At 34.8% G+C, this 12,527-nt stretch overlaps 2 protein-coding genes across 2 annotated transcripts; one reads left to right on the top strand and one right to left on the bottom strand.

Moving 5' to 3' along the window:
* Positions 1 to 6,346: 6,346 nt before the first annotated feature.
* LOC124896897 (craniofacial development protein 2-like) lies at positions 6,347 to 6,958 on the bottom strand. The gene has a single exon (XM_047408774.1). It carries the CDS (start codon positions 6,956 to 6,958, stop codon positions 6,347 to 6,349), a length of 612 nt encoding a protein of 203 aa, XP_047264730.1.
* A 1,746-nt stretch (positions 6,959 to 8,704) lies between these two features.
* LOC124896896 lies at positions 8,705 to 9,321 on the top strand. Its single transcript, XM_047408773.1, has 2 exons — positions 8,705 to 9,094; positions 9,256 to 9,321. The coding sequence occupies exons 1-2, from the start codon at positions 8,705 to 8,707 to the stop codon at positions 9,319 to 9,321; spliced, it is 456 nt and encodes a 151-aa protein (XP_047264729.1).
* Positions 9,322 to 12,527: the final 3,206 nt, after the last annotated feature.

Below are 12,527 nucleotides of genomic sequence, written 5' to 3'. Positions count from 1 at the left end.
TTTTTTTTTATCGGGTTTGACCAAATTTTTAACCAGGTTTGACCGGGTTTAGATGGGTTTGACCGGATTGGGTTAAGTGGGCCGAATTAGGGCTATTTTTAAAATTTTTACTGTTGAGCCCAGCCCAACCCACTTAACCCCAACCTGGACCCGGCCCGGCCCACAATTCGGATAAATTTAATCGGCCGATTACAGGTTGATCCGGCCCGGCCCACTTAACACCCTTAAACTAGGCTAAACGCCTTTTCAAACTTGAATTTTCGTCCTCTGATTATAAATTACTTCCTCCGTTTCACAATAAAATAAGTAAATTGTTGGAGTATTCCCTTCATTTTATTTTAGTTGACCCTCTTTTTAAAAATATTTGTTTCAATTTAGTTATTTTATTGATAAAATCAAGGGGATTTTCATATGTTTTTCCAATAATACCCTTATCATTAAATGACTAAACAAGTTGTATATATTCAAATTTATATTTTCAAAGTATAATTAATATGACTAATTTAGTAAAATAGACCCCTAATAAATATTTTTCTTAATGGGTGTGTCAAGTTTATAGGGGCCGACTAATACGAAATGGAGTGAATATTTTTTAGTGTTTAAAATACTCACTCCGTCTCATTTTACCCCTCCCAAATAGAGATGACACAGTTATTAAGAAAACAATGATTGGTAATGTAACTTTACCATTTTGTCCCTCTTAATTGTGTCTTGTTGGTAGTTCCAATATTGATGGATGACTAATACCAAAGCACCATTTATATTTTTAATGGTGTATTTTTAATGGTACTGCTCTTTGCAACATTTTTCAAGAATGCTAATAATAAGGAGTAATCAATTATACTAAGGGGTCGTTTGGTAGAATATATAAGAATAATGTAAAATATGATGTATTAGTAATACATGTATTAGTAATACTTGTGTTAGTTATACTTGTATTAGTTATGCTTGTATTTTTTTATGCAGTATTTGGTTCGATGTATTAAAAAAAAAACATGAATTACATAATTTCTAATTTTTATTTTTTTTTACATAATACCCTCAATATATATGTTGGAAAGGATGCGAATTTTTTTTTGAGAGGTAATAGGGTCCTTAAGCATGTTAATGCATGTATTAGATCCATTGCATTACTAATGCCATGTATTTTGAGGTATTAGAAATACACACCTTAATACACAATAGAGTGTATAACTAATACTTGCATTAGTTATACATACGGCAAAAAGGTATACCAAACAAGGTACTACTAATACATATTAAACTAATGCATGCATTAACATTTCAATACACTCTACCAAACGATTCCTAAGGGTATAATGAAATTTTTTTTTTCTTGTCTTGATAAGTAAAATAGGACAAGTAAAATGGGACATCAAATTAGAAAATTTGGGATGAGTAAAATGTGACAGAGGGAGTAAGTGAATGATTCACAATTCAAGATAGATGTTGAATTTTTTTTTTTTCAAATTTATTATCCATTAAATGCGCATTGGGAGTGATGTATAATTATTAAGGGTTTGAAATTTGAAAAAAATAAAAATGAAAAAACATGATAAATTTATATTTTAAATTTTTTTCTTAATATGTGTGTCAAAATTCAACAATTAACTTATTAGGGATTACCTTATCGATCATAATCCCGCCCTTAGCTGATTGTGCACTACTTTTATAATATAACAAACAGAAGAACAGGGGTATGTTCAATAAAATGTCAAATGACTACTGCATTGAAATTAAATCTTTGATCACACATTTGTTAATTAACTAAATAGTGATATGTTCGGTTCCTCGGTCAAAATATTATAGAGTGAATGTATCAAAATATTCTTAAACTTGTTCTCAAAATTTACTTTAACACATTAACTTTATAAATAATTATGTACCCTCTAAATAACTTTTGAGTGAATTAAGTATTACTCTAACCCTCTGTTTGGATGGTGGTTTCCCATGGTATGATATAATTATTAAGAGAACCATGTTTGTTTTGATTGTTTCTTAAAATGTATGGTATGATATGGTTTAATTTCATGGTTTGATAACCATGAAACACCCCTTTTACATGACCATCAATTTAGTGGTATCCTATGATTTGCTTATTTTTTTTTTAATTATGCCCTTACTTAATATTATGTAATCTTATTTTACCCTTCACCTTATATTATTTAACTCCACCTCCTACCCCGATCCCCACCTCACCAACCTCGCCTCCGCCCCTACCTTGATCCATGCACCCCGCCTCAATATTTTTTAATTTATTTTTTAAAAATATTTCAAAAACTTGAGTAAACCTCGCCCCCAACCTACCACCCATCACCTACTAGCCTCTCTCCCCCCACTAATTTTTTTTTTTAAATTTATTTTTTAAAACTTGAAAATTTTCTTACACCACCCCCACCCCTACCAACCCTCCACCCCACAAAAAGAAAAAGAAATAATTTTTAAAAATTAATATTTTAAAAAAAAAATTAGATCTTTTTTCTTACCCCTACCCCTTATCCCGACCCCTTACACCACTACCCCCACCTCTAAATATTTTTTTAAAAAAAGTTTGATTTTTTTTCTTATCCTCCCCCTTTATTCATATTCGTTTATATTATTTTGTGTTAAATATATACAAATATTTTTAAAAAATATTTTTTATTTATGTTATGAACACAAGAAAATAAGTAAGAAACAATTTATTTTCTTAAAATTTTTTTCTTTTGTATTCCATACCGAACACACCCGTAGCATACACAAAAAATGCATTCAAACTTTCTACTTGTCATTGATGTCGCATTTCAAAACACCAAAAAAATAAAATTTGTTGCTATAAAAAAATAAATCAGGTTATATTTGTTTGATCAACTATTTTATTGACTTAGAATTTACATGAATTTAACAACTTAATACATATCTAAATGGCATAATTTATGATAAATTAATAGAATGAAAATTATTTTATTAATAATTATTAATAAATTTAACATTTATAATAATTAAGGGCATTTTAGTAATCTTATCAGTTATAATACAGTACTATACCGTCAAGTCAAACAATAAAACTATCATTAAACAACAGTGAATCATACAGTCTATCCAAACATTATATTGTACTATATCGTACTATACTTTACCATACCATACAGTACCGTACATTATGAAACCATGACAAATCTCCATCCAAACAAAGTATGAAGATATAATATCACTATCACAATGAATAGTGCAGTACACGCGCCCACACATCAACGTCATGTCAATGACGCATCGGAGACATGCAAAACAGTATTTTTTAGATTATATATATATATATATATATATATATATATATAAAATGCTTTCTTCTTCACCGGCACACTCCCCTCCCAAACCAATTCAATAATTAAACACCAAATTTTAATTTTTTTCTCCAAAAAAACACAATTTTCAGCACACCCACAAAGCAATTCAGTAGTGGAACTCCGAATTTATAATTTTTTCCTCCACAAAACACAAATTTTAGCGTTCCCAGAAAGCATTTCCTCAACAAGACCCAAAAGTTTCAATCTCTTCCACCAAAATATATATTTTTCAGCAGATACACAAAGTAATTTAGCAATTAAACTCTAAAGTTTTAATCTTTTCCCCCAAAATATATAATTTTCAGCAGACCCACAAAGTAATTCAACAATAAAACTCTAAGATTTCAACAAATCACTTAACAATTCTTCACAAACATCAAGAATCACACTCCTCGTCAGAAAAAATGACATAAAAATCCCAACTTTTCAAACTCCCCACATCCCCACGCTCCAACAAACTCCAAATCCACCAATATACCAAATGCAAAAAAAAAAAGTTCTCAAACAAAAAAATAAAAAATAATAATTCACTGCACAAGCTTCAATTTCTTTGAGATTGATGGGTACGAGTTTGCCATAAATAGAAACAGGGTGTGGGGTTGAAGGAGGAGAAACGGGGTAGGAATTTGGATAAATTGGAACGGAGTGGGGATAGAGGGAGGGGGGATTTTTTGTTTTTTCATATATACTAGTTTAGAATAGTATCAAGCATTAATTAAAAATAAATATATATACAAAATAATTTTTTGTGTGTAAGTTATTTTATAAGTGTATCAAGCGTTAATTTAAAATAAATATATATACAAAATAAGTTTTTGTGTTTAAGTCAGTAAGTCATTTTATTAAGTACGAAATTTTTAAAAAGATAATGTAAAATTTTGAAGATAAAAATATTAGTTTAATTAAAGAAAAACTTAATCATTATATTTCTTTCCTACTTCTAGAAGCACTTTATTTTATGAAATGTTATTTTTATTTTTGAAATTCCATATTTTTTATCAAAATTGAGGGCAAGATATAAATCATTAGTATGTTAGGGATGCTTGGTCAAAATCAGACAAACAAATTTAAATGAAATAATATAATCTTTTAAAGTTGTCTGAAAAATTTTCACTGTCTTTTAGGGTATTATAGTTCTACTAATTAATATGGATAAGTCAACTACCTTTAATGTCTCTATGGTGAATGACTTGAATACAAAAACGAATAAATTACAGTTGAAGTCGCAATATATGAAACATTAAATTCATGATTTAAATGACAAAAGTATATGTTTTTTTAACGTTAGTATATGTGTGTTGCATCAATTAATTAGCACCTTCTATATAAATATAAAAATCATCTCGCAAAACTTCATAACAAAAAAAAAAACTATAATTAATTAATAGTATATTTTTGATATAATTTCTGAAATTTTAGACAACCATCAATTGGGTATTATAATGAGAGGCTTTTCTTCAAGGTTCCGACCAGCAAACTCAACTGTAGACGGCATTTAATGCACTGATTGACTAACTTTGGTCCGTCTGATCTCTTCATCGAACGGTCTAAATAATGTATGAAGAGAAAGCTGATCAAAACTGATTATTTTTATCCGTGTCAGGTCATCGGATGGATTAAATTTAATAGTAAAATAAATAAATAAAATAATTAAATATATACAATATATAAATATAAACATAAATTATAAGGTTGAAAATTTCAATATATATATATATATATATATATATATATATATATAAACATGAATTATAAGGTTGAAAATTTTAGATCTTTGAGCTAAAAACAAATTGACTGGCTAGATTGATTGGAAAAGGTGAAGCGGACATGAAAATTGTACTGAATTATGGGCCAATTCTGGGGCTCCAAGACTAAAATTTATAAATAAGAGTTGAGGTTATAATAAAATAAAAGTTGAAATTGAATTATTGTTAGCCCAAATACTTTTTTCTACTGAAATTAATTATATCAATGTTTTTCGATATTCTAAAATTATTTTTAATTTAACGTATACAAATTATAGACATAATTTGTATATATATGTAGAAATAAGAATATAATAAAATATAAAATATATATTTATATAACAAAAGCATAAATATATATGGTCACAATATCGCCTAAAGAATAAAATTAAAAAAAAAATATGAATGCGATCACTAAAGATATTTTATTTTATTTGTTAACATATTTAATCATATTAAAATATTTTGTAATATGATAGAAAATTAGAAAACTTGTAAAAATAGAGATAAAAATACGAGTCTTATTTCTTATTTTAATTTTAAAATTAGTTAAGGCCAAGAACATCGATAAAATTAATTAGAGGGAAAGTGCGAACCAAAATTGGGTGCCAACACGTACAAATAGCCTCTCTGACCTCCTCAACCTTAAAATGTCTACAGTAACTGAAATCCCAGTTTTCCTCTGAGTGCTCCAGCTCCTCTAACTCAATACTTCGGTCCCCTTTCTCGTTCAATAGTGTATGAAAATACTCCTGCCATCTCTTCTTAATGTGGACATCCTCCACAAAAACTGTACCATCCTCCCCTTTAATGTACTTCGCTTGATCGAGGTCACGGCCCTTCCATTCCCTAGCTTTAGCCAGCCTATACAATCTCTTTTCCCCGTCTTTCTCCTCTAACCCCGCATACAGGCTCTCAAACGTTGTTTTTTTAGCAGTCGTAAACTAACTTAGCTTCCTTCCTTGCTACTCTGTAAAATTCCCTATTCACCCGCTTCTCCTTTTCATCTTTACTCTCAATCAACTTAACATACGCCCCCTTCTTAATCTCCACTTTCTTCTTAATTTCTTCATTCCACCACCAGTCGCCCTTATGATGTCCTGTTCGACCCCTCGAAATACCCAATACTTCTTTTCCAGTCTCCATGTTACAGATGGCAGCCATGTCCCGCATAACATCCACGTTCCTCCTGCACTCTCACACCCCCATTCCCGCCATCTTCTTTTCTATCTCCAGCGCACTAACTGACGTTAACCAACCCCACTTAATTCTAGGTCAACCCTCCCCGGCATTTCTCTTCTTGCTCTTCTTGATTATCAAGTCCATCACCAGAAGCCTGTGTTGGGTCAAAAGATACTTACTCGGAATGACTTTATAGTCCTTACAAAAAGCCCTATCCCCCTTCCTAAGCAACAAAAAGTCAATCTGAGTCTTGCCTATCGCGCTTCGGAAGGTAATCAAGTGATCCTCCTTCTTCAAAAAGCTCGAGTTCACTACCACCAGCCCAAAAGCCCTCGTAAAATCCAACAAAGCTGCCCCTTCACCATTTCTATCACTGAAACCAAAACTTTCATGCACATCATCATAGCCTCCCGGTAAAACCCTAATGTGCCGATTGAAGTCCCGTACTATGACAATATTCTCCGAGCTAGGCACGCTTCTCAACACCTCATCTAAAGCCTCCCAAAATCTCGCTTTCACCTCCGCATCCAAGACCGTCTGCGACGCATAAACACTACACACATGCAGCATAAACCCCACAATAACCAACTTAATTGTCATCAGCCTATCGCTGGCCCTCATAACTTCCACCACCTGCCATCTAAACTCTTCATCCACTAAGATGCCTACTCCATTCCGATGCCTCTCACTCCCTGAGTACCACATCTTGTACCCATCCACATCTCTAGCCTTAGACCCTACCTACTTAGACTCCTGAACACACGCAATATTAATCTTCCTCTTCTTAAGAATCTTCACCATCTCTATGGGCTTACCCTGAAGGTTCCCTATTTTCCAAGACCCTACCCTTAACCTATCCTCTCTCGCCTCTCGCCTACCTCTACCACCCTTCACCGAACCATTCCTAACACCCAACCTACACCCCACACCCACCCCTGTCTTCCCTCTTCACCCCCTCTCAAAATAACCCCCAGCCCCAACCCCCTCGGACATGACCCTATTCCACCATTAACCTCCAAGCCACTACTCACAGACCGAAGTAAAGCCCCAAACAGACAAGCAAACAAACAAGACAACAATATAAAAATAGCAGTCACGCACAAAACACCCTATCCAGTCTAGCATCTAGAACAACATAGCAATATCCACTAATAAGCAGAAACAGTTAGTCACACCTATAGTCACAAGAAATAGAATAATACAAAGAAACTAAATTATAAGAAGTAACTAGTTCAGATGTCACCGGGGTACTCCTGCGTGCTGCAGGTTTTGACAATTTTATTGTCGAGATTGGTTGCCAAAAATGAGTTGTCGGAACAAGCCCACCGATGTGTTGCCGAAATGTCGCCAAAGTATCCTCTGAAACTTGCCAGAAACTGGACGTTGGCTTTTCTTTGTACCAACCTGATCTAACCAATACTGCACCCTTACTCGTCGCCGGAGTCGAGTCGAACCAGCGAGAACCCTAAACCCGTCAACGATAGCAGTGTCTAGGGGGGACAGAGGGGAAGAGAAAGAGAAGAGGATAGAGACGGGGATGGAGAGAAATGAGAGAGGATAGGTAAGGGTGCTCTCTCTCCCTTGTTTCTCTCTCTCTCTCCCTTACCTATCCTCTCTCAGTTCTCTCCATCCCCGTCTCTATCCTCTTCTCTCTTCCTTCCCCTCTGTCCCCCCTAGACACTGCTATTGTTGACGGGTTTAGGGTTCTCGTTGGTTTGACTCGACTCCAGCGACGAGTAAGGGTGCAGTATTGGTTAGAGCAGGTTGGTACAAAGAAAAGGCAACGTTCAGTTTCTGGCAAGTTCCAGAGGATACTCTGGCGATATTCCGGCAACACATCGGCAGGCTTGTTCCGCCGACTCATTTTTGGCAACCAATCTCGACAATAAAATTGTCAAAACCTGCAGCACGCAGGAGTACCCCGATGACATCTGAACTAGTTACTTCTTATAATTTAGTTTCTTTGTATTATTCTATTTCTTGTGACTATAGGTGTGACTGACTGTTTCTACTTATTAGTGGATATTGTTATGTTGTTCTAGATGCTAGACTGGATAGGGTGTTTTGTGTGTGACTGCTATTTTTATATTGTTGCCTAATTTGTTTGCTTGTCTATTTGGGGCTTTATTTCGGTCTGTGAGTAGTGAATTGGGGGTTGATGGTGGAATAGGGTCATGTCCGAGGGGGTTGGGGCTGGGGATTATTTTGAGAGGGGGTGAAGAGGGAAGACAGGGGTGGGTGTGGGGTGTAGGTTGGGTTTTAGGAATGGTTCGATGAAGGGTGGTAGAGGTAGGCGAGAGGCGAGAGAGGATAGGGTCTTGGAAAATAGGGACCCTTTAGGGTAAGCCCGTAGAGCTGGTGAAGATTCTTAAGAAGAGGAGGATTAATATTGCGTGTGTTCAGAAGTCTAAGTAGGTAGGGTCTAAGGCTAGAGATGTGGATGGGTACAAGATGTGGTACTCAGGGAGTGAGAGGCATCAGAATGGAGTAGGCATCTTAGTGGATGAAGAGTTTAGATGGCAGGTGGTGGAAGTTATGAGGGTCAGTGATAGGTTGATGACAATTAAGTTGGTTATTGGGGGGTTTACGCTGCATGTACGTAGTGTTTATGTGTCGCAGACGGGCTTGGATGCGGAGGTGAAAGCGAGATTTTGGGAGGCTTTAGATGAGGTGTTGAGAAGCGTGCCTAGCTCGGAGAATATTGTCATAGTACGGGACTTCAATGGGCACATTGGGGTTTTACCGGGAGGCTATGATGATGTGCATGAAAGTTTTGATTTCGGTGATAGAAATGGTGAGGGGGAAGCTTTGTTGGATTTTGCGAGGGCCTTTGGGCTGGTGGTAGTGAACTCGAGCTTTTTGAAGAAGGAGGATCACTTAATTACCTTCCGAAGCGCTATAGCCAAGACTCAGATTGACTTTCTGTTGCTTAGGAAGGGGGATAGGGCTTTTTGTAAGGACTGTAAAGTCATTCCGAGTAAGTATCTTTTGACCCAACATAGGCTTCTGGTGATGGACTTGATAATCAAGAAGAGCAAGAAGAGAAGTGCCGGGGAGGGTTGACCTAGAATTAAGTGGGGTTGGTTGACGTCAGTTAGTGCGCTGGAGATAGGAAAGAATGTGGCGGGAATGGGGGTGTGGGAGTGCAGGAGGGACGTGGATGTTATGCGGGACATGGCTGCCAGCTGTAACATGGAGACTGGAAAAGAAGTGTTGGGTATTTCGAGGGATCGGACAGGACGTCATAAGGGCGACTGGTGGTGGAATGAAGAAATTAAGAAGAAAGTGGAGATTAAGAAGGGGGCGTATGTTAAGTTGATTGAGAGTAAAGATGAAGAGGAGAAGCGGGTGAATAGGGAAGTTTACAAAGTAGCAAGGAAGGAGGCTAAGTTAGTAGTTACGACTGCTAGAAAAACAACGTTTGAGAGCCTGTATGCGGGGTTAGAGGAGAAAGACGGGGAAAAGAGATTGTACAGGCTGGCTAAAGCTAGGGAACGGAAGGGTCGTGACCTCGATCAAGTGAAGTGCATTAAAGGGGAGGATGGTACAGTTTTTGTGGAGGATGTCCACATTAAGAAGCGATGGCAGGAGTATTTTCATACACTATTGAATGAGGAGGGGGACCGAAGTATTGAGTTAGAGGAGCTGGAGCACTCGGAGGAAAACTGGGATTTCAGTTACTGTAGACGTTTTAAGGTTGAGGAGGTCAGAGAGGCTATTTGTAGGTGTTGACACCCAATTTTGGTTCGCACTTTTCCTCTAATTAATTATCGATGTTCTTGGCCTTAACTAATTTTAAAATTAAAATAAGAAATAAGACTCGTATTTTTATCTCTATTTTTACAAGTTTTCTAGTTTTCTATCATATTACAAAATATTTTCATATAATTAAATATGTTAACAAATAAAATAAAATGTCTTTAGTGATCGCATTCATATTTCTTTTTTAATTTTATTCTTTAGGCGATATTGTGACCATATATATTTATGCTTTTGTTATATAAAATATATATTTTATATTTTATTATATTCTTATTTCTACATATATATACAAATTATGTCTATAATTTGTATACGTTAAATTAAAAATAATTTTAGAATATCGAAAAACATTGATAAAATTAATTTCAGTAGAAAAAAGTATTTGAGCTAACAATAATTCAATTTCAACTTTTATTTTATTGTAACCTCAACTCTTATTTATAAATTTTAGTCTTGGAGCCCAAGAATTGGCCCATAATTCAGTACAATTTTCATGTCCGCTTCACCTTTTCCAATCAATCTAGCCAGTCAATTTGTTTTTAGCTCAAAGATCTAAAATTTTCAACCTTACAATTCATGTTTATATATATATATATATATTGAAATTTTCAACCTTATAATTTATGTTTATATTTATATATTGTATATATTTAATTATTTTATTTATTTATTTTAAATTTAATCCGTCCGATGACCCGATGGATAAAAATAATCAGTTTTGATCAGCTTTCTCTTCATACATTATTTAGACCGTCCGATGAAGAGATCAGACGGACCAAAGTTAGTCAATCAGTGCATTAAATGCCGTCTACAGTTGAGTTCGCTGGCCGGAATCTTGACGAAAAGCCTCTATTTGCTGCCCAACACAAGGTAAAATTCATTTCATTTCTTTGCTTCATCTCCTCCCCTCGATTGATCTGATTGTGTGATTATTTAGTTTGTTTCAAGTTTCATGTTCATGTTGGTTCCTTTGTTCATTGGCTGCGAGTTTAAGTTTAAAAATATGATATCCCATCTAGTTTTGACGTTATTATTGTTCCTCTGTGAGAATCTGGCCATATCGGTCCATCATAATTTTTTTTAATTCTTTCTGTTATGTGGTTGTTGCCATTCAAAAGGGTGAAGAGTACAAAACTCGATCTTCTACTATTTTCAAATTGGTCTCGCACAAGACATTAAAATAGGCAAATCTCCATTCTTTGTTCTCTTTCACCATATGACCGTGAGTAGTTAATTTAAGTTGTCAGGAGTCTTTAAATTGATTTACAGTGACAATGGGTGAATTTGATTGAAACGCAAGAAAAAAGGAAGATAATAAGTTATGGTTTCATACTTAGCTTCTTTACTATTCCGATTTGCGGGTATTTGAACTACTATGGGCTGCCTCTCTTAATTCTCGTATATGGAGAAATTTTGGTCGTCATTTTGCTATACAATCCATCTCATGTTTGATTTTTTTCGGCCACTTAGATATTATGAATATGTGATTTTGATTATTGTTAGTTCTTCGCAAATCGAGTTTAGAATAGGATTTTCTTCTCAACTTATCTCAATATTTGCTTTTTTGGAGTTCGAATTGCGTGAGATATAAATATAACCTGTTGTAGTTTTCCAACATGTAATTGACTGTGTTTAGGCATTTTATAACATTGGCAGCCCGTGAAAAAATAAATATTCAGGTTATTAAATACTGATGTAAAAATTATATTTGCTTCGTGTTTTAGTTCATGATTTCTTTTCTAGTTCCATCACCACCCAGATTATAACGAACGAGTGTTTAGTTTAGCAACAGTTAGATCCCCACTTACTTTCTTAGTTTATCTCATCGGTTGTTTGGCAAGCGGCCGAAAGGAAAAGAGGTGAATGACCGAGCTGTGACATATAGTCATTAGTATTTGTAGTATTTCCAATATAAGTGCGCATTACTACTAATGAAAGGCTATTCTCCACCATCCCTTCTTGAATGATTGTCATATTTTCCCAAGCTCAAGTCATACTAATGAATTTGATTTTCTTTTTTTTTACTCCCAACATTGTTAATGAATCTGCTAAAATTTTTATTTGACATGATCTTGAACAAATTTTGAATTCATGATTAATATCAGAAGTTAATTTGAATAGATTAATCTACCCACTTTTAGATCAGTGTAAAGCACGGTCATGAACTCCCAATCGTTTATGTGCTGTTGTCGACGCCCTATTTTGAACCGGTCGAAATAGCACACGACGTGTGGTGGCGTGTCGTGACTCCTGGGATTTGAATATTTTTTTTTTAGAGTCGCCACCTAACTTTTTTAGGGAAAATTAGGAAAACTCATTTTTTATTGTAAAAGCTCTGTCTTAGTCTATCGAAAACGTTTTAGAGATTCTGAATAAGGAGTTTGGGTTACTCGACGGGAAGGTGTTAGGCATCCCTCAGAGCCTATCCGAAGATAGTCCTTACGCTTAGTTTAGAAAAAAATATTGCTTTTATTCATTTGAGAAAATGGTGATAAGAAAACTTTCATTATTA

Source organism: Capsicum annuum, chromosome 3 (assembly GCF_002878395.1).
Source record: "Capsicum annuum cultivar UCD-10X-F1 chromosome 3, UCD10Xv1.1, whole genome shotgun sequence".
NCBI classification, from domain to species: domain Eukaryota; kingdom Viridiplantae; phylum Streptophyta; class Magnoliopsida; order Solanales; family Solanaceae; genus Capsicum; species Capsicum annuum.
This window is presented reverse-complemented; position numbering and strand designations above follow the sequence as displayed.

Coding starts and splice junctions, on each gene's coding strand:
- LOC124896897 (XM_047408774.1), bottom strand. CDS start 6,958: ATGTGGTACTCAGGGAGTGAGAGGCATCGGAATGGAGTAGGCATCTTA.
- LOC124896896 (XM_047408773.1), top strand. CDS start 8,705: ATGTGGTACTCAGGGAGTGAGAGGCATCAGAATGGAGTAGGCATCTTA. Junction 9,095..9,255: donor CGAGGGCCTTTGGGCTGGTG/GTAGTGAACTCG, acceptor GACCCAACATAG/GCTTCTGGTGATGGACTTGA.